At 41.3% G+C, this 27,128-nt stretch overlaps 1 protein-coding gene and 1 long non-coding RNA gene across 21 annotated transcripts in view; one reads left to right on the plus strand and one right to left on the minus strand.

The window, feature by feature from the left end:
• SEPTIN11 (septin 11) overlaps positions 1–27,128 on the plus strand; it is a 206,535-nt gene that overhangs the window by 21,870 nt on the left and 157,537 nt on the right. For 8 of the 18 annotated variants that reach the window (XR_010133396.1, XM_004038867.5, XM_063705348.1 and 5 more), the window contains exon 2: positions 25,054–25,168. Coding sequence is in view for 16 of the 18 variants with exons in the window: in XM_004038867.5 (XP_004038915.2) it covers positions 25,054–25,168 (115 nt within the window). In the remaining 2 variants the exon portion in view is untranslated. Of the gene's footprint in view, positions 1–24,405; positions 24,564–25,053; positions 25,169–27,128 lie in introns of those variants that run through there. The other 10 variants (XM_063705345.1, XM_055384549.2, XM_063705341.1 and 7 more) reach the window with 6 other exon arrangements.
• Positions 1,629–27,128, minus strand: part of LOC109026596 (uncharacterized) — a 30,391-nt gene continuing 4,891 nt past the window's right edge. Inside the window, exons 3-5 of one of the 3 annotated variants that reach the window (XR_010133398.1) lie at positions 19,686–19,743; positions 16,275–16,480; positions 1,629–1,730 (exon numbers count right to left, since the gene is read on the minus strand). This is a non-coding gene — a long non-coding RNA (uncharacterized lncRNA). Of the gene's footprint in view, positions 1,731–10,361; positions 10,471–15,638; positions 16,167–16,274; positions 16,481–19,685; positions 19,744–27,128 lie in introns of those variants that run through there. The other 2 variants (XR_010133399.1, XR_010133397.1) reach the window with 2 other exon arrangements.

The following is a 27,128-nucleotide window of genomic DNA, read 5'->3' on the forward strand; positions in this document are numbered from 1 at the left end:
TTTTAGCCTTTCACCTAAAATATTGAGATTTGAGTACTAAATTTAAGAATAGCACATGGACTTCATGCAGACATCAGTGTATACTGGTGAAAGGAAACACTAATTTTTAGATGAAGATTAGATTTAGATTTAGATTAGATTTAAGATTTAAATCTTTCTACGTATTGTGATCAGAATATTGAGGAGGTTGTTTTAGCTAAGTACTTTTTAATTGTGACCTTTGAATCTTGTCTTAAGCACAACACTTACGAAGATGCCAAGACTTTATGAGCTTCTTAGAAGGGCAGTATTCACTTGAGAAAGCAGGAAAAAGGAAACCACTTTAAAATAAAAAAACTTTGGAGCTATTCATTGATACACTGTTCATCTTTAAAGAACGTGGTGAAGGTCTAGGTATAAAATGCCAAATGGTTGTCACAGCTGCCCCATACAGCTCTGCATTGTCTTCTTAAAAACAGACCTTTTAAAATATGAGGATGTAAGCTATTTTTTTAAAAGTAATTGTTAACTAAAGATGGCCGGTGGGTCCACAAGATACCACAAGCTCCAGGTTGTTACGATCCCCAACTACCATGACTTAGTGAGGTTGGACATCTTTTTATGTGGTTATTGGCCATTTCTGTTTATTTCTCTGCAAATAACGTATTCACATCCTTACCTTCCTCCACTACCCCCCCGCCCCCCACCGCCCCACCCATTGGGCTATTTATCTTGTTGAGGTTCATCCTTTATTGTATGTGCAAATATCTTCTCCTAGCCAGTCATGTATCTGTACTTTTGTTTTTGGTGTCCTGTTATACAGAAGTTCTAACTGTGCCATCTTTTCTCTTTGGTTTGTACTTTTGGTGTGTTGTTTTAGAAATCTAGATCACTCTTCACTGAAATTCACTTAATTATATTTAACTACTGTTTTGTCTTTTGCTTGGTGGTTTAGAAGGGGCAAGAACATAGCAACTGCTAAGAAACACAGTTCATTCACCCAGTGGGAGAAGTCCTGAACTAATAAATTAGAAGCAACTCAAAGAAAGCAAACAGCTTGGAACCTAAGGCATGAAAAGGAAGAGCGCTCAGGAATCCAGCCTTTTTAGTTGGGGCAGGCAATTAATGCTCTGTGATTTGAAGAAATGTTTATGAGATAATTAACACCTAACTTGTAATTAGCAGTTGAGTACAAACTGAGCTAGATGAAAAACAAGCAAGGGAGCCCTTAAGTTAGTGATAGGGTCGTTAACTAAGGTTGTTAATGTTTGCTGTTTTGGGGGAGATATCCCATTTTAGTACTCCTTTCACTTAGGTTGTTTTCTGATTTATAGATTAAAATTCTCATCAAAACAATAATAAGTAATAATACTGGGCACTCATTCTGCTAGGCACTGTGTCTAAGGACTTCATGTACATGATCTCATTCTCTCAACAGACTTAGGAGTAGATGCCATAATTATGCCATTTTACAGATGAGAAAACAGGCTCAGAAAGGCTACTTAACACTCCCAGAGTCCACAACTGGCAAGTAAATGGTGCCAGGATTGAAGTCAATTCTTTCTTCTCTCACAGGTGCCCAAATGTGATGTTACACATTTTTAAAAATAAAAAGTAGATGAGAAGAAACCGAGTGGTGAGTAGTTGAAGTCAGTGATGGGGCCTGTTATGCTTTAAATCAAGTATCTGTTGGCATGCCCTGGGAGAGTTAGTTGCTCTTAAAGTTTCTGCAGGACTTTATCACTCAAAGCCTGTGGGGGAGAAAACAAAAAAGTCAAAGCTCCATCTCTCCTGGGGTCCCTGCTTTTCTACGTTCGCTTTGCTGCTGCCCACCAGGGTGACAGACGGGTCTGCCTCTCTTTTCCAGCCCCAGCCTTGTTCCACAGCATCCCTTCAGTCAGTCAGGTCCAGAGAAACCCACCTGTCACTCTGGTGCAAGGGAACTGGCTGTGGCTTGCAGTGCGTGTGTGCATGATACAGCATACGTGTGTGTGGAGCAGCCACGCAGCGCAGCACGAGGGAGGCAGCTCAGCTGTTGATGCCCAGAGGAGGGCCCTCTCCCAAGGTTCCTCATCAGCTGTTCAGCTCTCCACACAGCTCAGCATGGATTTCCTCAGACCATCCCAAACATAACCTTACATTTTGGTGAAAATTTGTCTACTACTTTTTGTATGACACAAATTGAGCAAACAGCACAGAAACCAAAATCTATTTATTTGGAAATATTCTGAAGCGATTCACTGGTATAATTTCATAGTGTTAAAGTGGGTTAGAACCCAGGCTCTGTTACTTACTTGCTCTGAGAACTTGGGCGAATTTCTTTGTGTCTCTGTGACTTTGTTTCCACATCTGCAAGGATGTACACTTTAATGCATTTTTTATGCACCTTAGACCAGTGCCTGGCATATAAATAATACCTTCTGAATGTTAGCTAGTTTTAGAGATGTAAAGCACTAAGCCACTATTTCCAGAGTGGTGGTCCTGGCACTATTTCAATACACTTCACCAACATTTTATATTCGTATCACTAATAGTTTTGGTGATTTGATACCACTTTTACGTCTCCTCATAAATCAAGGCATTTTGTGGTCTCTGGAGAAGTAGGGTTCATTTGAGCCCCAGAATACAGCTTCTGGCTTTGGATCTATGCTTTTCCAGCAATCTTTTTGATCACTCACATGTCCCCTCATTTGAGCCTAAAGAATTGGTTTCTCTCCCCTCTCATATTGGTGGTGTTCATAAGTTCTACCCACTAGCAGTTGAAATTGGGATAAAAACATCCCAGATGTCCCGTGTTGACTCTTCCTAATTCCTTTTCCTGTTGTCCTCTTTCTTTCTTAAAATTATCCCCCTTTGCCATGGTACTGGTCCGCTATTTAAAGGTCAGTGACTCATGTTCTCATGTTGTGCCTCAACACTCTGCCAATCCCTGTACCGGATGCTGGGGAGGCAAAGTGAATACCACTTCAGGTTTTTGTTGCTGGAGATTTCGTAGAGTGTTAGAGCAGGAAGGGCTCACAAAGAAACAATCTCATCTAGCCCTTTTATTTTACAGAGAAAGAAGCCAAGACCCAGGAGAGTAAGTGACCTGCTTAAGACCCATAGGCTCAGAACTGGAGCCAAATCCCCTGACACTTGCCCACACTACAAACCCAAGGACAGTAGAACTAAGGCGTTCTAGATAGGTCATTTGTAGACAGATTCTTCAGTCGTTTCCCACTGCCAAGTGGAGAAAACCCAAACTCCCCTTCTAGTCACTGATCTTGTGTTTAGGACCCTGGACATTGGTTTATTTATGGTGAAAAGAATCTCACTGTTGGAGCTGGGCTGCAGATGGAATGAATCAAGTTTAACTTAGGTCCTCAATGCAGTTGGATATTTTATGGTAAGCTACCCTTTGTAAGAAATGTGAGCGCTTGGGTGGGTGTGGTGGCTCACACCTGTAATCCCAACACTTTGGGAGGCCGAGGCAGGCAGATCACTTGAGGCCAGGAGTTCAAGACCAGCCTGGCCAAAATGACAAGACCCCATCTCTACTAAAAATACAAAAATTAGTCAGGTGCGGTGACACATGCCTGTAATCCCAGCCACTCAGAAGGCTGAGGCATGAGAATTGCTTGAACCCGGAGGTTGCAGTGAGCAGAGATTGTGCCACTGCACTCCAGCCTGGGTGACAGCAAGACTCTGTTTCAAAAAAAAAAAAAAAGAAGAAAAGAGGAAAAAAAAAAAATAAATGTAAGCCCTTTTAAAAGGCTTTTTGAACACAGCTTGGGTTACTCTTGGTGCCTCTTGTGTGTGTATCTCTAGGACTAAAGAATAACTAATGCCTTGCGGACAACATAGAACATGGTTGGAAAACTCTTTCTACCATCCCAAAGTGTTTACTATGACTATGTCAGCTTGGGGCATTTTTGGTTAGTTGGTATACTTTCTACAAACATGAAGTACTTCCCGTAGCCATTCCCATAGGTTTTTGTTGCAACTTCAATCCGCTTCTATTATTATTACTTCAAGTTTGAAATATATTTACTTATTCACTTAAAATAACAATAATTAACTTATTACATGTTAATGTAAATAACATTGTTTTATGAAAAATAACTACATTTTTCAAGTCAAAAAATTAGCTGAGATGCATTGTTTCACATTTTGCAAATCTCTTTAATGTCTGACTTAATGGACAGCTGGGTCATCAGATCTGTATTTCATTCACTCTGATGCAGCATATTCTTTTGGTTGAAGTACCTGAAGATTCAACCTCACATAGGTATGTGTTTGGAAAAGGAGGAACTTGTATACCCCTAAAAGGTTCTTGGGGAGGACCCAAGGATTCTCTTACCAAATTTTGAGAACCGCTTTCTTTAAAGTAACTCATCTACTCTCTGTATCTTCTACCTTCAGTCTTCTCTAAGGAGGAGTTCTGAATTTCCTACAGATAACTTGGAGAAGGAAGTAAGCACTTTTGTTATTTTGAAGTTAGTGACTGTGTCCTGATAGTAGTGTATAAGGTAACACTATAAAGAAAAACAAGAAAAGAGTTTAAGGCAAATTCAGGATAGTGTTTACCTCCAGTACACAGGGAGAGTGATGCCATCTCACAGGATACCATGGGGCTTCAAAGCTTTTGTTAATGTGTTGTTTTTTGGGCTGGGTGTTGGGTATGTGAGTGTTTGTTCTGTTTTCTTTACATGGTAAGGGCATGTTGTAAAAGATTATGAGGTATCTACTTATATACTTAAAGAAACCTCTGGTTTTTAGTACTTGAGGAAACAGTAAATACTATATTTTGTATTCAACATTTTCTGCTTTTTTTTGGCTTGTATCTCTTGCATCTTTCTAGGACCAGTTTTTTAAAATACCCCTTTTGATACCTGGCTCACCCATCAGGATTATTTTTCACTTCCTATACTTGTGTTAACATAAGATCCAAGGCTTGTGATTCCCTAATTGCTGCATGAATACACAGAACTGGAGACTTGCAAGCTCACCTTTGGGACTAGAGTGATGAGATTTCTTGGTGTCTGAATGTTTGACTGTCAGACGACAATGGCTTTCAACCGTTCTAAGCCTTCTATGTCACACTGATCCTGGCCCTCAAAGACTCGTTGGTTGTTCTCCTTTCCACTAGATAATAGGCTGATTTTGTGGTATCTAAACAATCATAAAGTTGCACTTCTTGGAAAGGGTAACCCGCTATTTGACTTATGTTGGGAGCCATCCCACTCTGTTGTATCTTCTTGCTTGGCGTCAGCATTTTAGACTTTTGTTTTGATGACCCAATACCTCTAGTGAGGTTTTATTTGAAGTCTGATACCCACTCTGACATAGGCTCTGGCAGCCTTTAATCTTTTATCCCATTGCAAATGTTAGAATCCCATAATTTAACAACTAGAGTTTATGTACCTTTCCTCAATGACCCTTCTCCACCCATCTATGTTACAGATGATGACACTGAAAACCAGAGAAGTGGTGGTCCCTGTCACTTATAGCCAACCTAGCTGAAATAGGATTGGAAGCCCTGATGGATGTTTAGCTATGGAATATAATGGTTAAAGTAGTTTTTTATGGTTTTTTCCTTATTTGCCTTAAGGTAGATAAGCCCAGCTACACAATATAACATGGAATGAGGTAGAGAAAGAAGAGTATAGTGTTCTAAAGAAAGCATTTTTGGTGGGAGAGATTTAAACCATAGTAAAAAGCTCAAGAGAGAGAGAATATGGCAGTAAATAATATGTGACTTTGAATTTTTTAAAGTTTGATTTTAGAATGCTCTCCCCTTTGTTACACTTACAAAAATATTACTGCTTAAGTAGATGATATCTGAACATGGTTTCCAAGGGCCTGAGTAAACTATTTGTAATTACCTCATGGATTGTTAGGAAATCAACGAAACAGGTATTTTATGTTGCTGCCATGGTGGCTAGTGGTTGAACATTTGTTCCAAATTGCAGGTTGCAGAGAAGTGCATGTAAAGGAATGTGAGTGTAATTAAAATGCCTTCAGAAATGGGGGTCTAAGTAAATATTGTATTTATTAAGTGAAACAGCACAAGTGAAATTACCAACTAATGCCTAGCCCAGGGTAGGCTTTAGAATAATGAATATTAGTTTTCCTGAGAGTAAAAATATTGCTAGTTTTTAAAGACTTATTTTTAAATATAAGCTCAGAAGTGGATAATGGAGTTTCACCAGTAAATCAATATTTTTTTTTCATTAGTCTAATTTTAATACCAGGTAATGAGCATTTTTAGCCTTTCTAAAAAGGATGAAGGAGTGAATCTGGGGATGTCCTCTTATCCCAAAAGGTTCGTCTTTTTTTTTTTTTTTTTTTTTTTTAGGATGACTAAGTTGATAAAATGGCTTACCAGTTCCTTGCACATACTAGGTAGAGATACAGAAAATATTTCTTCTCTAGCCCATACTACCGAAAGGTTATTTGTTTGTTTGTTTTTGGTAATACAAGCATATATGTGTTTGCTCCTCAGTAGTCTATAAGAAGCTAAGGAGGAAGTGGTGGGAATATCTGATATGTTAGTCATGTGGTTTTAATCAGTCAGGACTGCTAACTGCATCCTTTCTTGTTTTTCTTTGCAACTTCTATGTAAGCTTTGGTTGATTTTTCTCTGCAACTAATTCTTACTGCTTTGCCAGAGAAAAGTAAGAAAGGAGACTTGATAATCCTTGCTCTTAGAAGAGTGTGAGAGAGAGTAAGAGTGATTGCTGTAGGCTGCCTAACCTTAATCTGCACTCTCTGGGTTAGACTTATTCTGCTTCTTTTCTGTGAGAAATATAAGAAATCCACTCCAGCAGTTGGTGGTGGAGGTCTCTTCTTGGATTCTTCCTTCTCTTGTTTCCTGCTGTTCCCACTTCCCGTAGCTCCCACGTTGCTTTCCTTGTGTGCTCTTACTTGGTGGAATAGGGCCTGTGCACCATGACAACCTACCTCTCCAGCGATTTCTCACCTTGGAAGTTGGTGACTTCTGTAGTGTGATGTGCTTGAGTGGGCCACACATGTCCCTTGATGGCCAACACACACATCACTCTCTGGTTTATAAAAGGTTGACCAGAGGTAACTTTTCTAGACTCCCAGCCTCTACTAATGTAGTGGCCTGGGCTTTGGAGGCAGCCTGCTTGGCGTTGACTCCTGGCCCTACCGCTTACTTGCTGCACAACCCTGAGCAGCTTAATCTCTTAGAGCTTCACTGACTTCCACCGTAAAATGGGAATAATAATGGTGCACACCTCAGAGGCGATTGTGAGAAGTAAATGAGACCTATGTAAAATACTCAGCATAATGCCTGCCATATATGTATAAAATAAGAGCTTTATACTTGTGAACTTTAGCAGAATAGTTTATTTCCTGAGAGCAAACACCCCTACAACGTTTGACCTCTTCACTACCATGTCTCTCCCTCCCCGCAGTTGATTGTGACTAAGTGTTGGGAAGGGTTCATACTGAAGCATGTGGCTTGAGTATTGACATCCCTTTTCTCCGTTTTCCAAGGGCCCTCTTAAACTTCACTTCCTCCATCAAACATACCATGGGCATTTCAGCCCATAGTGAATGCTGCCTCCCGTGAATTCTCTATCACTGCACTGCTGCTCCATGGCTGTTGTTTTTGGTTGGGGAAGTCAGGTTGTGTAGACTTGGTGAGAAATAAGTTGCTGCATTCATTCCTCCTAAACGTATGGCCCTGGCTACTTGTGATGTCGTGGTACATAAAGTTCAAAGTAAGATGAATAAGACAGGGTTCCTGTCCTCAAAAAATGTACATTCTTTTGGGGGCCTGACCAAGTGAGAAACTAAATACTGCTAGATGCAAGATGTGACCAAGGACCCAAATAGAGTGGACCTTTATAAAATAAGAAGCAATGGTGTCTAATTCAAGGAACCAGGGAAGGCTTAGTGAAGAAAGTGGCATTTTGCCTGGAATTTTGAGGATGAGTAGGATTTGACCAGTGGAGTTGAAGGTGGAGGCATGCTCTGTGCAGAGGTTGGTATGCTTTGAAAAGAGTCAGTTGTCCAGTTTAGTGTATGGGCGGTGGTGGACTTAGAATCTGGCAAAACTGGTTTGAATGCTGGTTCTGCCATGAATTGAACTGTAGTTTCCTTCTCTGTAAAATGGAGCCAGTAGTATCTACTTCACAAGTTATAAGGATTAAATGGGAAGGTTTTTAAAAGGGCAAACAAAGGGCCAGGCATGGTGGCTCACATCTGTAATCCCAGCACTTTGGGAGGTCAAGGCAGGCGGATCACCTGAGGTCAGGAGTTCAAGAACAGCCTGGCCAACATGGTGAAACCCCGTCTCTACTAAAAAATACAAAAATTAGCCGAGCGTGCTGGTGGGCGCCTGTAATCCCAGCTACTTGGGAGGCTGAGGCTGGAGAATTGCTTAAACCCGGGAGAAAGAGGTTGCAGTGAGCCGAGAAACTCCATCTCAAAAAAAAAAAAAAAAAAGTGGGGGCAAACAAGCACCCAATAAACATTATTTTCCTGATGGCTGGAGTGGAAGGAGGGACATATTGAGAAGCTTGAAAGGTAGACCAAGCATCAAGCATGGTGACCTTTGAATGCCTTGTTTGTTTTTGCTAAACCATACTTAGTATTGTGGTCTTTTCATAAATGTTTGATAAAATTGTTTTTTGATTGATCTAGGGAAATGGCAGACCCCTCTTTTTTTGTTCTGTGGATAAAAAAGTGGTAGAGCCTGTTGCCTTTTTTCCTTCTCTGGGTATTTTAACCTTCATCATATAGGTGCTCCCAGCAACTTTAAACTGATACTTTGAAAAGATAGTGATCTACTTTTCCACCTTGATCCCAGAATATGAGGTGAAGTATGAGGTACATTTACTGGTGCTCTGTTCTCCATGAGGACTAAAGCTTCACAAGTTTGTCTGTCCAAATACATCAGGTTTTACAGTGATTGTTTCTTGGGTGTTCATGCATGTGACTTGTGGCTGTCACACTGTCTTCTGAATTATTAATATCCGGGCTAAAGGGTGGATAGGAAGTGGAACTGAGAAGGAATCGTGGGGAATTGCTGCCAAGCCTTGTTTCCTTATATCGGTGGCTGCAGCTGCCACATTGCGCTAAACCCACTCCCGGTAATAAGCAACCTAAGTGTGTACATTTGGTGCAGTTGTGGCAAAAGAGGCTTAACTCTGTGTAGCCATGATTACAGTGAGATACGTGGTCTGACCCTCTCTATGTGGGAAGGGATTTGAGGCTTGGATTTTTCTCAAATTCAAATGGGAAAGTAGTTCTTGTTTTTGCCAGTGTAATCATCACTTATTTCCCTTAGCTTGCCATTCATTTTATCTATGTGAGTAATAATTATTCAAATGGACCATTAGGCTTTGGGAGTGTTTAATGGCAGCCACCTGGATCAGTGCCTAAGATTTTTGCTAATTCTGGTTTGTCTTTCACCCTGAGTCTCATTTAACTTCAGTTTTTCCTTCCTACAGATCGTATGGATTACAGCAAGGATCTCTTGCCAAGCTATAATCTTTCAAGTTTTGATTTTAGCTTAATGCTTCCCTGTAATCATGCTATCAAGACTGTCAGAAACATATTCCCATTCACATATCCCATACTCTTAATCTATCAATCTAGGAGCATTGATGTGGAATTGGACCCGATCTTGCTGAGAAGTCTGGGCTGCTGACCCAAACCTTTTGTGCTTTGTGGTAACAACATGAGTAAAAATGTAACCTGTGCTCTTGCACATATTTTATCATCTCTTTTTGAGAGCTGATGGGATTTATAACAGATTGTTGTATGCAGTTGCGTTTTCCCTGTGTTCTACTTGGGCCCTACTTGATTATTCAGACATATCAACATGATGATAATGATAAAGAAAATGGCTCTTTAAGAGACATTTTTAGTGGACAATGGAGGGGGTGGAGAGGACTGTGGGAACATTCTTGTGAGCCGCAGCATGTGAAAAGGTTTGTTTTGCATTAACTGATCAAGACAAGAAAGCCAGCATATAAAATCTTCTATCAATAGGAGAACTTTGAGAAAAGAGGAAAATTGTAATACAGCCTCTTGGGTCTGCTTTCCTAAGCACAACAGTATGTGTGAGAAAAACTCTAAACCAACTTTCTCTTAACCTAGATGGATGCTTCTACAATGTGCAGTTAACTTTCTGTAAGGCAGAAAGTTGTCTCTGCTAGTGGGAGTATTTATTGATTTATTAGGGGTTATTTGGTCCTATTTTTTGAGAAGGAGAACAGAGTAAGGAAGGAGTAAGAAAGCTTTAGCTTGATTAGAATGGCTGAACTTGTAGCGGTAACAAATAGAGTCTGTTTATTAGCTTCTCTGCAAGATATGCATTTTTTTTTTCATGCTCTGCAGAAGTTTGCATCAAATAGCTTACCATTTGGATGGTTGCCGCAGCTGGTAATCTGGGTTAAAACCTTGACTGAGGCAATTCTATACTCATGATCCCTTGGTGTGCTGGTCTGGTGGGAAGATATGTTTGTAAGTACACTAGGGAGTGGGAAACAGAGAAGTCTTTCATGACGTGGCTGCTCAGTGATTGTTTCTAGATCTCTCCCCCAAGTGACACTCGAATACTTAGTAGCACATCCTGGGCATAATGCTCCCCATTTAAGGACTATTTCCAGTAAACTGAAAAAGAATCAGTTTTAAAGTCTTACATCCTCTACTCTTAGTTTTCCTAGTTCATTGATTTCCCTGCCCTTTGGGCCTCTTTCCTTTTCCTGCTGCCTTCCTTGATAGATTCTACCTCTTTCTTTCCATCCATCTCCATTCCCTGTCTGCAACTATTCAAATCTTTTTTTTTTTTTTGGATTGAGATGGAGTCTTGCTGTTGCCCAGACTGGAGTGCAGTGGTGTGATCTTGGCTCATTGTAACCTCTGCCTCCTGGGTTGAAGCGATTCTCCCACCTCAGCCTCCTTAGTAGCTGGGATTACAGGCGGGTGCCACCATGCCTGGCTAATTTTTGTATTTTTAGTAGATACGGGGTTTCGCCATGTTGGCCAGGCTGGTCTCAAACTCCTGGCCTCTAGTGATTGCCTGCCTCAGCCTCCCAAAGTGTTGGGATTACAGGCATAAGCCACCACCCCCGGCCCAGATCTTATTTTATCTTACCGTAACCTAGGGCAAAACTGACCTGCTTTAAGAGAGTTTTACATTTTTGCTCTGGTCCACATTCATCTCCATTGTCTAACCCTGTAATCTTTGTAGTATATTTCATCATGAAACATTTCAAAATCATCTTCCATTTTACCTCAATAACTTATCTCCCTAATAAGACTCAAATTCCTTAAGAATCTTTTGTATTTCCTAGATTTCTTGTTACAAACACAACACCTAAACATTTGCAGTTTACTTTTGTTATTGGAAGGCTTCCTCCAAAGGCTAGCCAGTTTGTGGTTAGCTGCCCTTACCAGATTCAGTGTAAAAGGTTTGCCTTGGTAGCCTGAGAGGGATCTAGTTTACCATGCTTTTACTAATATTTATCTTTTTTCTCCTGGAGACAGTTGTGTGTTTTTTTTTGTTGTTGTTTTTTGTTTTTGTTTTTGTTTTTTTAGCTGGGGAAATGCCAATATTCATTATTATATCTTATCCTAAAGTTACACAGGAGAAACAGGGATGTTGAAATAATGTATACTTTGGTAGGCAGAATCCGAAAATGGCCCCAAGATCCCAGCCCCCTGGTGTACACGCTCTGCATAATCCCCAGAACTTGTGAATATCACTCCCACAGGTAGGTTATGGCACAGCTGTCGTTTAGAAATGGAGATTGACCTGGGTGGACCTTACCTCATTAAGCAGTCCCTTAAAAGGGACCAGACTGTTCCTGAAGAAGGATATTTGACATGTGAGAGGGACACGGGGAGATTTTCCATTGCTGACTTTGAAGACAGAGGTGACCTCATGGCTTGGAACCGTCAGCGACTTTTTGGAGCTGAGTGCAGCCTCTGACAGCGAGTAAGGAGAGAAGGCCCTCAGTCCTACAGCTGCAAGGAATTGAGTCTGCCCACATCTGGAATGAGCTTGGAAGAGGGTATTTCCCCAGAGCCTTGAGAGGACAACCTCCTTAGCTTGGCCCACACTTTGATTTCAGCCGTGTGATAACCCAGGCAGAAAGTCCAGCTACACCATGCCCAAACTTGTGACCTATGAAACTGACTGCTAATAGATGGATGTTGTTTCAAGCCACTAAATTTGTGATAATTTGTTATATGGCAGTAGAAAACTAGCACATGCCCCACATTTATGTAAACAACCTCTATTCCATCCTGATATTGTTTTATCCAGGGTTGAGATTAAGACACAGTAGAACTCTTAGAGGCCAGGTGTGATGGCTCATGCCCGTAATCCCAGCACTTTGGGAGGCCGAGGCAGGCAGATCACAAGGTCAGGAGTTCAAAACCAGCCTGGCCAACGTGGTGAAACCCTGTGTCTACTAAAAATACAAAAATTAGCTGGGCATGGTGGCAGGTGCCTGTAATCCCAGCTACTCGGAAGCTGAGGCAGGAGAATTGCTTGAACCCTGGAGGCGGAGGTTGCATTGAGCCGAGATCGCGCTATTGCACTCCAGCCTGGGCGACAGAGCAAGACTCCATTTCAGGGAAAAAAAAAAAAAGAAAAAAAGAACTCTTAGGAAGACTTGAAGATTTTGGCCATAATTGTTTAGTAATATTTGTAGAGCAAGACCAGATGTTAATTGGTATGTTTATTTCCTCAATATGTATCATGGTTTTGGTCATTTCTGGTATAATTCCTCAATTTTCAGGTGCTGGAAATGTGTCACTGGACTCAGATGTTCTAGGTCAGCCTGGATTAGGAACTGAACATGCTTTGGGAGGAGAAAGCAGCCAGGTTGTGACTAGGGGAAACAGCCCTGGTGCTTTTGTTCATGACTTGCTTGGAACTGGATTGGATTTTTTTTTTTTTCTTCTCTCACAGAGACTGCCATCACATGGCCATTACTGTAACTGAAAATCCCCTGCCTTTTCAGAAAGGCACAGAAATATATGGTATCTTTCAGAAAGGAAGTGGCTAATTTATATCCGGTGATAGAAATGGTGGCATGGGGAAGGAAGCGTCCCATCCATATTTCATTATTTGCTGATGAATGCATTCAGTGAATAGAAATAGATGAACTGAGCCGTAATATTTCTCAAACAGGAAATACTGAGGAATAGATGTGTGAATATGAGTAGCACAGGACATAAAAAGTTGAGGAAAAAACTTCCAACTGCTTTGAGCCTCTTAATTCTCTTTGACCTCCTATTCGTCGCTGTTTTGAAGACATTCCATAGGATAAAGACAGGGCAGGAGGGACAAAAATGACCCAAATAAACAACAGTGAGACAAGTGGGTGGTTTTATGCTCTGCAAGAGACGTGATATGTCTTAAATGGAACTGGGTTGTTTGGGACCCACTGGACAGCAAGAGGGTTTTGAAATGGTTTATGACCTCTTCCCCACTTCCCCGCTTGCTTTGCTCATTAGTGTTCCTAGGTGGCTGCTGGGTGACGGGCTTCTCCTCATCTCTGATGTGGGCCAGTGCGAGAGAGCAGCTGCAACATCTGTTTCTAATTGGGTCGTGCCTTTATAAATACTTCTTGCCTATTTGTCACATTGCTTCCCTCCCACCCTGTCTTCCTTGGAGTACTGCAGAATCTGTAAGCGTCCCTGGAATGCACACGTGGACCTTGTCATTCCCAAACAGACTTTCTGCTGGTCAGCACTTTGTAATGTTCGGCTGTTACAGGCATTAGTCACTTGGGCTCAGAGAGAGACCGTGGTCTTTGGAAACTGAAGAAAATGTCTTTTTTGTTGTTGTTAATTCTTGGCATCCAGTTAGATTTAACTTCTCAAGAGTTTACACAGACTTTTAGAAAAACATTCTGTCTCTAAGAAAAAAAGTGCTCTCGCTTTGTACAATTTTTGGATTTTCACACTTGGTGGTTGTTTGCTGAAATGCTGTTTTGCTAGTGATTCCCCTCCTCCCCCTATCTGGGGTTGTAAGCAGCCTCTGGGGCTCTGTTCACTTCGGATACCTGTTTCTGGGGACTGCTTTTCAACAGAGTTTTTCCTAAGGGCATATGAGAAATTTAATTTCTGATGGAATGAAGGTGAAACTCTAGTCCCAGGTAAACCTGGGTAGGCTGTAGAGACAGAAAGGGGGCTGCAGGTCTAGGTGGAAGAACGAGAACGAATGCAGCATGGTATTTCCAGGCCTTTTAGATTCAGCTTCATCCACAACCAATGTGAGTTCTTATCTGCAAAGCGGGCCTAAGTGTAATGGAGGGAAGGTGGGCCAGGCACCAGGGTCCTGGGTTCTCCCGCGCCTCACTCTGTCTCCACCTGGCCCATGCATAAAGAACACTAGTCAAGTAGCCATTGTACCTGTTTCCTTATCTGAAAATGAGAAGGTTGGAGAGTATGACTTCTGTTGAAACAACAAGGCACTTACAAATTTTGGTGAAGTCGAATGAGGGCAGCGTTAAGAGAAATATCAAAGTTAGTCATTGGATTTCAGGGCTTAGGGATGGAAACCAGCTGGTAGTAGACTGGTTGTAGTTATGTCCAAAGGGCAGAGTGGGAAAAATTTGGCCGAAAAGAGTGTGGTGGGTGACCAGTAAATGTTAGAGGTATACATCAGGGCACAGAGGAGAAAAGCTAACATGATATTGATGACTTCAAGTCTTCACTGTCCAATTCAGAGGATAGGGGAGGGTTTAAGCTGATTAAACAGTGGGCTTTTTTTCTCCTGCAAGAGGGTGGAGATCTATAACTGTGCAGATTTTATCAGATGCATGCTAATACATGTTATTCTGGGGGACTCTCTTATACCTTGAAGTACACATTGCTGCTATTTGGCGTGAAAAAAATAGGAGGACTTATTTGAATTGAGAATGGGGATAGGCTGAGTTCCACCGAGATGTTGGCTTAGAGATGCCTGGGCCATGCTGTACAGTAGGAAGCCCAGCAGAGGAGATTGGGCTGTGGGTCATGACAAAGGGAGTTGTTAGCTTATGGTTGGCTATTAAAGTCATGGGCAAGGATGGGCAAGAAAAGTGTGTAAAATGAGCTGACAAAAGAGAAATATGTTAATTAATTCTTTACAACAGCCCTGTGAGAGAATGTGTCTTAAAGCTGACAAAATTGAGGCAAAGTTGAATACCCTAGGTCACACAGCTAAACTATGAAAGAGGTGCTCTTGTCTTGACTTCACATGTCGGGCACCTTCCACTACACTTTTCCACTTTTCCGATTCCTCCTGTCACTTTCAACATGACTTGGTTCTACTATTAGAAAAATTAAGTTCTCCTATTTTACTCTGTTAACCTACCTATTAGCTACAATAAATATTGTGGGCTTACCTCCTCAAAAAAGATCTTTATTAATTTAGTATTATTGTTATTGATGTTCCTGGATTTTAAAAATCTTATATATTTTCTATTATAAAACTACAGCTTTTTTTTTCTTTTGTAATAATTCAAATGTTACAGAAACAAAACAACTAAAAGGTAACATTTCCCGAAAATCTTACCAGCCCCAAAGAAAACCCCCACACAGCATTAATTTTGTAAGGATCTGGAAAAGCAAAATGTGTTCCTCTACTGGGAGTCTTTTGGAGAAAGTTACTTGGAGATAGCACTTGGAATTGGGACAATTATTCAGTATTAATCAAGTGCTTTTTTGGTTATATGATGTGTTTTCCAGAGTGGCTCCCTGGGTTTGGCATTCTGAGCTTATCTACCTGGCTTTGTGACCTAGGGGCTGGCCCCTGGATGCTCCTCCTTAGTCTCAGCTTCCAGCTGGGCCGCACTGAGAAGTTGTTCTTTCCTTGTATTACCATATGGTTTTTCTCTTAACAGTTCCTCACTGCTGCCTGGCGCTCTCTGTTCTGCTGCTTGTGTGAGACAATTTCCTTGGGGGTTTTCTTGGCTCTAGGCATGGGATTTCATGGTATAGATGACAAGCAGAGTGGCTAATGTTGTTCAAATCATCTTTAAAGAATGCAATTCTCGTTGGTAATGAGATGGTCCAGACATTTTATATTATGAAAGTTACCCCAGCAATGCTTAACTTTGAAAGCATCCCGATGCTGGCTTCATAGCTGTGGTTTGGGTCAAAACTTTGCATTCCAGTGTTTTCCCTTTTGCATGAGAACTAAGGGCGTTTCCCATCTTCCCATTAACCTTTTTTTAAAAGAGAATGTGAAACCAATTCAATACTTTCTAGAATGCAGTCAGATAAGAGTGTGTATCTACAGAAATGATTAATCAGGGTACTTAAATAAAACTTACTTTGCGGACAGTTCGTGAGGCCAGAATTTCTCCAGATACTGGGAGGTGGCTGGTGGTCAGTCAAAGATTTTGTGTGCGAGACAGCCTGTTCTTTTCTTTACCTCTCTTCAGCTCAGAGGCATCTGTACTACTGAAATAGGACCTCAGAAAAAGACATGACCTAAAATGAAGGGGTGTGTACTTCTTCTCTTTTCCAAGTGGGTATTCTGTAAGGAGAAAAGACAGAGCTCAAAGGAGTGTACTGTACATGTCTCCTCTGCCCTCTGCTGCCCCATGGTTTCATCTCAGCTCTCTTTAAAATTGGACATCTGTTCCCTTGAAACCTGAGTCCTGATATTTCTACCTTCTCCCATCAGGTACTGCTGCTCAGAAAGACTATTTGTTTTCATCTGAATATGTGAAACCTGCACATCAGCTGTACACAGGGGCCGCCTATTAAATTAATATTCAACAGTGCTTTGGACTAATACATATTTTTACATACTATAGGCTGGTGAATTCACTCAAAGAATGAGTAGTTAATCACATGAGTTATAAGGCTACACAGCATCCTGTCCTTTGGATAGCTTTAATGGTTATGTATTTGTGACTATTTGATTGACATCTGTGTGCCCCATTACCCTGTACGCTCCATGAGTTGGGGAGGCTTTGTTTTTTCATCATGGTATCCTTAGCATTTAACACAGTGTTCTACCCACACTGGTACTCGATGAATATTTGCTGAATGAATGAAAGCATGAATAAAGATTTACTTTTCTTTTTGAGAACAGATAACTAACTTATACAGAGAAGTCATTTCCTAGGTTTTTTATTTGTTTTTTATTTTTGAGATAAAGTATATCACTCTGTCACCCAGGCTGGAGTACAGTGGCACAATCCTGGCTCATTGCAGCCTCTAACTCCTGAGCTTAAGCGATCCTCCTGCTTCAGCCTCCCAAGTAGCTGGGATTATAGGCGTGAGCCATTGCGCCCAGCCCTAGGTTTTGTTTTGAGGATATAAATCCACTTTTCAAAAATCTCGTGGATGACTGGAGATGTAGCCAAACAAACAGAAATTGCTTTTAAGCAGGGCATTTGTAAAGAGTGGGTACATAACTTTCTTAGCTAATTCATATGTATTGTAGTTAAGCAGAAATTAAAAGTTGAGGTGGAAAACACAGAGGTTATGCACACAGATTTCCATTTGATTTGGAGTTTCCCAGCATAACTGATAGAAACTCCCTTTCATGGGTCAATTAAAACTTGAGCCATCTTGATCTGGCCAGAGCAAATATGCTACCAGGAATTTTTCACCCTGTGTTGGCTTTCCTTAAGCAAAATGACAGAATTGGATTTATGCATCTCTAACATCCAGATTAAGAAGCTTTAGAATTAGAAAAAACAAAGAACCAGAGACTTTGTTTAGAGGTAATTTGGTTAAATCTCCTCACTTTACAGAGGAGGAAACATAAGCCCGAGGATTAAGTGACTTGGATCAGTATACTTTATTTATCCATAATCTGAGGCGTTGAGAAAAATGTAATCACCATGTCTTGTTAATAAAAATCTCCGGCTCTCCACCTGAATACATAAATGTTATCTCTTAAATTAAAAAAAAATAAATTTTAAAGAGAAAAATCTTTCTAAACTTAAATTGTAATACCTGATTTTAAAGGTAAAAATTAAATATTGCTTTCAAATGGAAACGTAATTTTAATTTGTTTGGATTAAACAATTCAAATATCACCTTGGTAACATGCTGTCTTGCTTCCGCCTGCTGATAAGGATCAGAGGCTATGGCCTACCTAACCACATCTACCGAAACACTTCATTTTTAAAAGTAAAGAAAAGGGATATCACTTCAGTTTAAGTATGGTGAATAAAATCCATCTGGGCACACCGAGCTTGTTAATTTCAGTAGACCCAGGGCTGGATTAAAATACAGTCATGTACTGCTTTACAAACTCTCAGTCAACAATGGACCGCATATACAACCGTGGTTCTGTAAGATTATAAAACTGCACTTTTACTGTACCATTTCTATGTTTAGATATACAAATATTTACCATTGTGTTACAGTTGCCTACAGCATTCAGTACAGTAATATTCTGTACAGGTTTATAGCCAAGGAGCAATAGGCTATCCCGTATATCCTAAGTGTCTAGTAGGCTATACCATCTAGGTTTGTGTAAGTGTATCTGGAGTTTGTTCCTGCCGGTTGGTTTGTGGTCTTGCTGACTTCAAGAATGAAGCCGCAGACCTTCACGGTGAGTGTTGCAGCTCTTAAAGGTGGCACGGACCCAAAGAGTGCACAGCGGCAAGATTTATTGTGAAGAGCAAAAGAACAAAGCTTCCACAGCGTGGAATGGGACCTGAGCGGGTTGCCGCTGCTGGCTTGGGTGGCCAGCTTTTATTCCCTTATTTGTCCCTGCCATGTTCTGTTTCTGTTGTATCAGAGTGCCCTTTTTTCAATCCTCCCCACGATTGGCTACTTTTAGACTCCTCCTGATTGGTGCGTTTTACAGAGTGCTGATTGGTGCATTTTACAATCCTTTTGCTACAGAGTACTGATTGGTGTGTTTTTACAGAGCACTGATTGGTGCATTTTATAATCCTCTTGCTAGCTACGGCACTGATTGGTGTGTTTTTACGGAGCACTGATTGGTGCATTTTACAATCCCCTTGCTAGCTACAGAGTGCTGATTGGTGTGTTTTACAATCCTCTTGTAAGACAGAAAAGTTCTCCAAGTCTCCACTCGACCCAGGAAGTCCAGCTGGCTTCACGTCTCACAAGTACACTCTAGGATGGAGTCCCCAATCCCCAGGCTGCCAACTGAGACCAGTCCGTGGCCTGTCTGGAACTGGGCTGCCCAGCAGGAGGCGAGTGATGGGCTAGTCAGCATTACCGCCTGAGTTCTGCCTCCTTCAGATCAGCTTCAGGCATTAGATTAGCATAGGAGCCTGAGCCCTGTTGTGAACTGCGCATGGGAGAGATCTAGGTTGTGCGTTCCTTATGAGAATCTAATGCTTAAAGATCTGAGGTAGAGCGGTTTCATCCCCAAACCAACCCTGTCCGTGGAAAAATGGTCTTCCACAAACTGGTCCCTGGTGCCACAATGGTTGGGGACCACTGCTCTAGAATGTTCACACAAGAACAAAATCACCTACTGGCATGTTTCTCAGAATGTTTCCTCATCACAAAGTGGTGCATGACTGCAGAAGCAAAAGTGATGGGGAATCCAGAATGCTTCCCAGCTGGGGAGGATGTGGATTCTGCTAACTGCTGATTCTGCAAACAGGAATGTGATTCTGTGGCTTTTCCTCCAGCTTTGTAAATGAGTTTTCTCTTTAGGAATGGATTTTCTTCATGCTAGAATCATCATTCTCGTTTTTTATTTCTTTCTGTTCACTTTATTTTTATTGTGATTTTACCTTATTCATATGTCCGAGAGCCCTGCTGGTCAGCAGCTTCTCCTGGAATGCCTAGCAGCTGTAATAGAACTTCTGATTAATTTCAGATTTTTAAATGATAGTTGCCTCTTCCTCCCAACTACTGTAGGTAAAGGAAGTCCAAGTTTCAGAAGACCTGTTAAGTGCTAGGCACTCTCATCCATACCTCCTTATCTCCTCCCAACAACCCTGCCAAGGAGATATGTATGAGAGAGCCTAGCACCTCTTCCTGTTTTTACTGAGGGCAGAATAGAGACTAAAGCAAGTAGAAAGCAAGGCTGGGATTCAAACCCATGTCTGTCTGACTCTAAGCCTTTTGCTGCCCTTCTCTGGTGAAGCAAGATTTGGAATTGTGGAACATATTTTACAGCAGCGCTCAGAATGTAGGTGGTGGCACACATTCTTACATAATTTGTTTTATAATTATCCCAATAATGAAGTCAGCTGGGAATTTTCTGAAAAACTACCAGTTATACACTTCAGGTATACATTCATAAGAAAGTGACCTTTTGGGCATAGATAACATTTATCCAGAAGGGTTCTGCAAGCTGGGCTTTTGTTTCACTGATAGATTTGGGGAACTTTAGCTTTCCTAAAAGGTACCCCCCTGAATTTCCCTAGACAAAAACTACTTCTCCTCCATGCCTTCCCATAGTTGACGCCATGGTATTGATGACTTTTATCCTTCATAGTCCTACATTTACATCTGTCCTAGCTCTACTACTACATTGTAAAACCTCTTAAGGGTCGGAACTGCAGTGTTCTTCAATGAATTATAAAAATAACTTATTTTAGCTTTCTTAGTGTTTTGAGCAGTGGGTATTTTTGAATGAACAAATAAATAATTGTATCTAAGAGGATATGTTCTAAAAAGAGAAAAGTGAAATTGTCAAGTGAAAAACAAGTTTATTTTATACCATAAAGGTTAGTCATAATCCATTTCAAGATGGAGTGGGCTGTAGAAATTACCTAATTACAAATCCTCACTAGGTGGATTAGCAAATGCAGGGCTAAATCAATTAAGGTCTTATAGTTACTTACTTAGTGGTTCTGTGTTGGCACTTTCTTTTCAAAAATGGTTAAAACTAAGCATTATATTATGGGTTTCATGTGCCATCACTACAAAAATTATATTTGGTCTTGGCAGTGCCAGGATCAGTGAAAATATACTTGGAGCTACTTTGCCAGTTCTAATTCTCAATTTCCACCTCTTAAGGTTGCCAGAGAATCATGGTTTCAGAGTATTTTTTCCTTCTATTTTAATGTATTGGATTTTTATAACAGCTGAAATAATTATGCTGTCTGGGGCTACCTGGGAATTTAATATTCAGTTCATGAGATAAATTTCAGTTTCATGAGATAGCAATGACTATGTTCGACAACTCTGGAACCTGACTTCCTGGGTTCCAATTTCAGCACCTTGACTTTACTAGTTGGGAAACCTTGGGCAAGTTACTAAATGGTGCCTCTGTTTTCTCATCTGTAAATTGAGTTTGGGTAACAATGTAACTAATTTATACAATTATTAAGAGAGAGAAATTAGCGCTTTTCTGGAGCATTGGAAGGGATAAATGTTAGCTGTTATTATCATGATGGAATTCCAAATAGCTTGAGCAGCTTTTCAATCAGTATTTTCCTTTTATTGGTCAGAAGAATGTTTGGTGAAATTTTCCCCAAGATTTCATAATAAAGACAATGATGGAGGTATAATTTTATTGGGATCTGGAAGATTTGGATATGTAAACACTGGCTGTAAGGGCCTTTCACATAGAGGAAATAATGTGAGTAAATTCTGATGGGAAGAAACCTGGGTTTGTCCCAAGAAGAGTGGTCATTTAATTTAACTGCAGTGTAAGGTGCTCCCTGGGGAGAAGTGGGAGATTCAGTAGGAGTGGAGACTTGGGGTTAGCCCATGGGGCCCTGAAATGACAGGCCAAGGAGTTTGGATTGGGGACCTTGAGTACCGAGATCCCCTTGATGGCAAGGTGGAGGGAGGAAGTATTAGAGAGGGTGAGATCAAGTCAGGGAGGCCAGTTGGGAGGCTGTTGAATTAGTAGGAATAGAAATGTGGAGGATGTAGTATTGATAAGACTTCAGAGTTGATGGTGGGAGGGGAGCTGGTCTCAAGCATGGCTAAGTACTGTTAACAGAAATAGGGAACTCTGGAGAAGGGGCCAGTTTGGGATAGAGGAATATGATTTCAGTTTCATGAACATCAAGTTTGAAGTACAGATGGGACAACCCAAGAGAAGTGTTCCTCTGATAGAAATTCAGAACTGGATGCCAAGCAGAGTTCAATATTAGAGATAAATCAGAGAGTCTTTTCCAGATGTGTTAGTGTTAACAACATGGAAAATATGCAGTTCCCTAAAACTGGGCCTGGAGACTCAAGAAAGACCCCTCAATCCTTGGCTTGTGGTAGCTAAGGGAAGAGCTATAAAATGCTGGACTGGAGGGATGCGGTTCAGCTGCTGTGCTGGAGGCACTGGGTAAGGTGCTCAGAGCTGCCCTGTGCATGTCCTCCAGTGCCGTTCTCTCCAGTTTTTAAGCCTGTTCATAAACCAGAGGAGGAACTTCTTTTTCCCTTTCCCCCATCACATATTGATGGGCAGTGACTCTCAGGTTTCCTTTAATACTGGGCAGAGAATTAGGCTCAAATTATGAAATGTAAAAACTGTATTATAAAATTTACATATTCTATATTACAGTGTTAGAAGACAGACTCTAAAGATACAACTTTAAATTTCAAAAATGTCAAGACCAAACTGTTTTATAACCCTTCATTTTGTATGTGGTTTTCAATGGGTATAAAAATACTTAGTGGGTGTGTGGGTGGCTTCTCATGTTTTGGAAACGGTGAGAATATGAGATGCTGAGCTTTGGGTTCTGGGATGAGAGCTATAATTACTAACTCTGATTCTTTCCCAGGATTGGTTCATAGGTGGATATCTGGTATCTAAAAACCCAGCGATCTAGAATCCAGAGCAATAAACCATTCTCCCCTCCCCCTGAAATTAAAAGAATTGTGTGGGCGGTGGAGAGAGGGAATGTGGGATGATAGTTCTGCCCTGCGTTGTCTCTTTCATACCGTTCACGAACGGTTGAAGTCAGTGATGTAGCAGAAATGAAGGCTGGTGCCATGGCTTCTCCTAGCCTGATACACAACAGCTATTGCACAGCTAGGTGGAAAGAGTTCTAAAAATAACCCAGGACTCATTTCAAACCTTCCTCCCCCAAGTCTTGGCGGATGTGGTAAACACCTTAAAAACACCTGCTGTCTGAACCTCTGAGGTATCTAAAGAGGAAGGGGCAGGTACAAGGATTGGGGCTGGAAGAAGTACAGTATTGTTGGAAGGCTTGCCCAGCTACAAGGACTGCTGCCCACTGGGGCCTGCCCTCGAAGCTGTTTGGTGAGCTGCCTACCATGCCATCCTGTTCAAGGATAAGTGCCTACTCTTGAGTCTCATATTCACTGTTGGCAGGTTTCAAGGAAACTATTCATAGACTAGACATCTGTTGTCTGTCCCATTGACCTCAAATTTGCAGCTGCCACCATGGTATTCAGGCAGTGTGGTGGCTTTTAGTCTTATTTCACAGAATCAGAATTTTAGAGCTGATATGGACTTTAGACATTTTATTATTAATAAAACCATTGAAGTCCTTTAAAATCACTGCATTTCTGGAGTCACATTTCTGTGCCTATATAGTGACCACAAACATTTGAAATGGGGTCTTAGTCCCTGCTTATTAAAAGAAATCACCATCTTGATTATGTAACATAAAAATAGGATGATGAAAACCAGTCTTTTGAAAACATTGACTAAGTGATCCTGTACAAAGCTTTTTTTTTTTTTTTTTTTTTAAATAAAATGGAACTTTGAAGCTGGGAGTGGTGGCACATGCCTGTAGTCACAGCTACTTGGGAGGCTGAAGCTGGCTCAGCCCAGGAGTTTGAAGCTGCAGTGAGCTATGATCACACCGCTGCACTCCAGCCTGAGTAACAGTGCAACCCTGTCTCTAAAAAAAATGGCTGGGTGTGGTGGCTCATGCCTGTAATCCCAGCACTTTGGGAGGCCGACGCGGGCGGATCACGAGGTCAGGAGTTCGAGACCAGCCTGGCTAACATGGTGAAACCCTGTCTCTACTAAACATACAAAAATTAGCTGGGCGTGGTGGCGCATGCCTATAATCCCAGCTACTCGGGAGGCTGAGGCACTAGAATCGCTTGAACCTAGGAGGCAGAGGTTGCAGTGAGCTGAGATCGTGCCACTACACTCCAACCTGGCGACAAGAGTGAGACTCCATCTCAAAAAATAAATAATAAAAATATAAATAATAAAAATAAAAATGGAGCTTTGAGGATCATTTTCTCACCTGGACCCCAGTATTTTGAATATAAAGTTCATTGACAACACAGCCCAGAACACTAGGAGTCCTGTCTCCAAGCAGAAGACTTTCAGTGTCTAATTTCTGAAATTGCAAACCATAACCATGATATTATAACTGAGGGACTGTAGCTGATCTCTGCATCTTGAGAAAAAAAGGTTTCACAAATTATCTCCAACACCCACGGGATGCATTCAAAGTTGTGGGGGCAGCCAGTACCATTTTATATAACAGCATAAATCACCCAATGATTTTACTTTAGCTTCCAGCCATATCCTATGTGATTTTAAAATGTATGATAACTATCTTACCCCAGTCTACATCGGTAAACTCTGCAAAAGTCCAGCAGTTACAGAGCCTGTGCTAGGAGCTACAGGGTGGAGAGGGGGAAGAAGACTCAAGAAACCTGTAAAACTAATGGAGGAGAGGAAACCAGCTCATGTGCTGAGAAGTTTTAAATATGCTGCATTTATGGTAGGTAGAGAGACCATTGTCATCATTGTAAGGAGTATGAATCCTCCACTGTGAGCTTTTCAAAGTTCTTTTATGTATCTGGAAGAGTGTTAAATATTTTTTCACTATGAGTTGACAGTAAATTGAAAGCTTTTCTTGAGTAATGAAAGTGATCAAAATGACTGGAGGTTTTTGTGTTTTTTTGGTCACTTAATGCATATCTGAAATAGTCACCTCCAGAAGCTCAAATATCCCTGGACCAGTACACTTGTAGCAAGGAATGAGATGCTCAGGGAGATGGTCTGCTTTGGGAGACTGTGACTTTTGTGGAAAGAGCTTGGCTTTGGAGTTGTTAGTGCCCTCAGCTGTGTAGAAGCCAAGGCAGCTGTGGGGGGTCTCCTTTTTCCATGTATGTCAAGGGAAGAAGAAGAAAGAATGTAATGTTTGTGATATGTGATATCCAGGTGGCATGGTTCATGGACACTCAAATCTTTCTCCCCTGAAATTGCAGAATGAAGAGCTTCGAAACTTGTCTTTGTCTGGCCATGTGGGATTTGACAGCCTCCCTGACCAGCTGGTCAACAAGTCTACTTCTCAAGGATTCTGTTTCAACATCCTTTGTGTTGGTAAGTTATTCATCACCCACACAGCAAGAAATTTGATCCTTAGATATTGACAGGTAACTGTCGGAGAGACATGCTTCAGTGAAATAAGAATGACATGTTTATTCTCTTTCTTTCATCAGTAAAACAAGGCAAAATATCTGCCTTATACATGTCACAAGTTATAAAGATTGAGAGCTGTATTTAGGTAAATGCGTTGTATGTTTTGTCATGTTACTCAAATTACTATTAGTATTTCTGTCACACAGTCAAGCAACTGATCATTACAATATTGTTAAGATCCCTTAAACATTTTACTTTGGACTAGGCCTCTGCCTTGGTATTTTTCTTCACCCCTCTAGCCATATCTTTTTTTTTTTTTTTTTTTTTTGAGGAGTCTTGCCCTGTTGCCCAGGCTGGAGTGCAGTGGGGCGATCTTGGCTCACTGCAACCTCTGCCTCCCGGGTTCAAGCAATTCTCCTGCCTCAGCCTCCTGAGTAGCTGGGATTACAGTAGCCACCATGCCCAGCTAATTTTTTGTATGCCATATCCTTTTTGGACTAAGAAGAGGAAGGTGGAAAGGAAGGGGGATAAAGAAAATCAAAATATAAATTTCCTGTTAGTTTGAAGGAGAAGTGTGCGTGGAACAGATGGCTGTTCCTCTCTCTCCCCATCACGCCTGATGAATGGCAGGTGAAACAGCAGTGAAGTGGTTTGGGCTGTGTTGATCTGTTGGCATTGTCCTCTGGGCATTTCCCTCTGAGACATCACTTTGAGACAGATCAAAGAATTCTGTATGTAGCCAAGTGGACTGTCTTTTCCCTAAGCTTGGCAGAATGTGTCAGACTTACTTTTCTTGTCCAAGTAAAGCAAAGAGAATTTAGAAAAGGTGTGTGTTCAATGTGAGAACCACCATTTGCTTATTTGTCAGTTATGGAAGTTGGGGGGAGTGCAGATATTTTTCTTTTTTAAAAACTTCTTGAACTTCTTGATGACTCTACTGCATGTAGCCTCTGTGCTGGGCATTCATTAGTAGAAAGCCACAATTGGCAGGCACGCTACACCAACTTGCTCCCTGGCATTGTATCTTAAGCACTGGATAAGAGAAAGACTGGAGAGAACACAGCCAACTCTCATCTCATGCTTTCCCCTTTTCCCTATGTGAAGCCTTTTAAAATTCAGCAGGAGACCTCCCGAATGGCAGCTAGTTCTACAGAGTGGCGTGAATGGGTTGTCCTTTCTCTCATGATAAATGCTCATTGCAGAGCAGGGCAATTCTTCATTAGCATAGCAATTTGTTGGCGATTTGTTGGGTTTCTATTGAAAAGTATGCTAAATTGTAATCGCAGGCCAATTACTATTCTGGCTTCTCTTCAGTGCCTCCCCAGCCATGTCTCCAAAATCAGCTCTAAGAATATGTCTGAGAGTTCTGTCCTGGCTCCTGCAGGGGAGGGTAGGGGAAAGCCTTCTGGTGGGATCCTGGTTTAACTGGGTATGTGGTGTGCAGTGGGGTGTGCTGGCTCAGGGGCTGACTCCTTGTGTTAAATAAGACAATTCGGATGCTGAATTCCTCAGAGACCAAATTGATGCCGCCCTGTTAGACATGTAAAGCAGCCCTATTTGGACTCTCCTGGGTGGGTTACAATACCTGTGATTCTTAGATATTTGTCAGGTTCTATTCTTAAACATGTTTAAAATTAGTTTTTCAAACTAATGAACATAATATATATTTGTTGTTTAAAATTTTGTAAAACACTTCCCTTTCATCTCCCACCCCCATTTCCATTTCACAGAGATAACACTGTGGGATCCTTCTAGAAACTTTTGACATCTTTCTGTATTAGGAAATTGCTTTTGGTGGCTTACAGTTCTGTAGGTAGGAGTCCAGTATGGGTCCGCAGGGCTGCATGCCTTCCTGGAACCTTTAGGGAGAGTGCGTGCCTTTTCCAGCTTCTGGAAGCTGCCTGCATTCCTTGGCTCTTGG

This window comes from Gorilla gorilla, chromosome 3 (assembly GCF_029281585.2).
Source record: "Gorilla gorilla gorilla isolate KB3781 chromosome 3, NHGRI_mGorGor1-v2.1_pri, whole genome shotgun sequence".
Classification (NCBI taxonomy): Eukaryota; Metazoa; Chordata; class Mammalia; order Primates; family Hominidae; genus Gorilla; species Gorilla gorilla.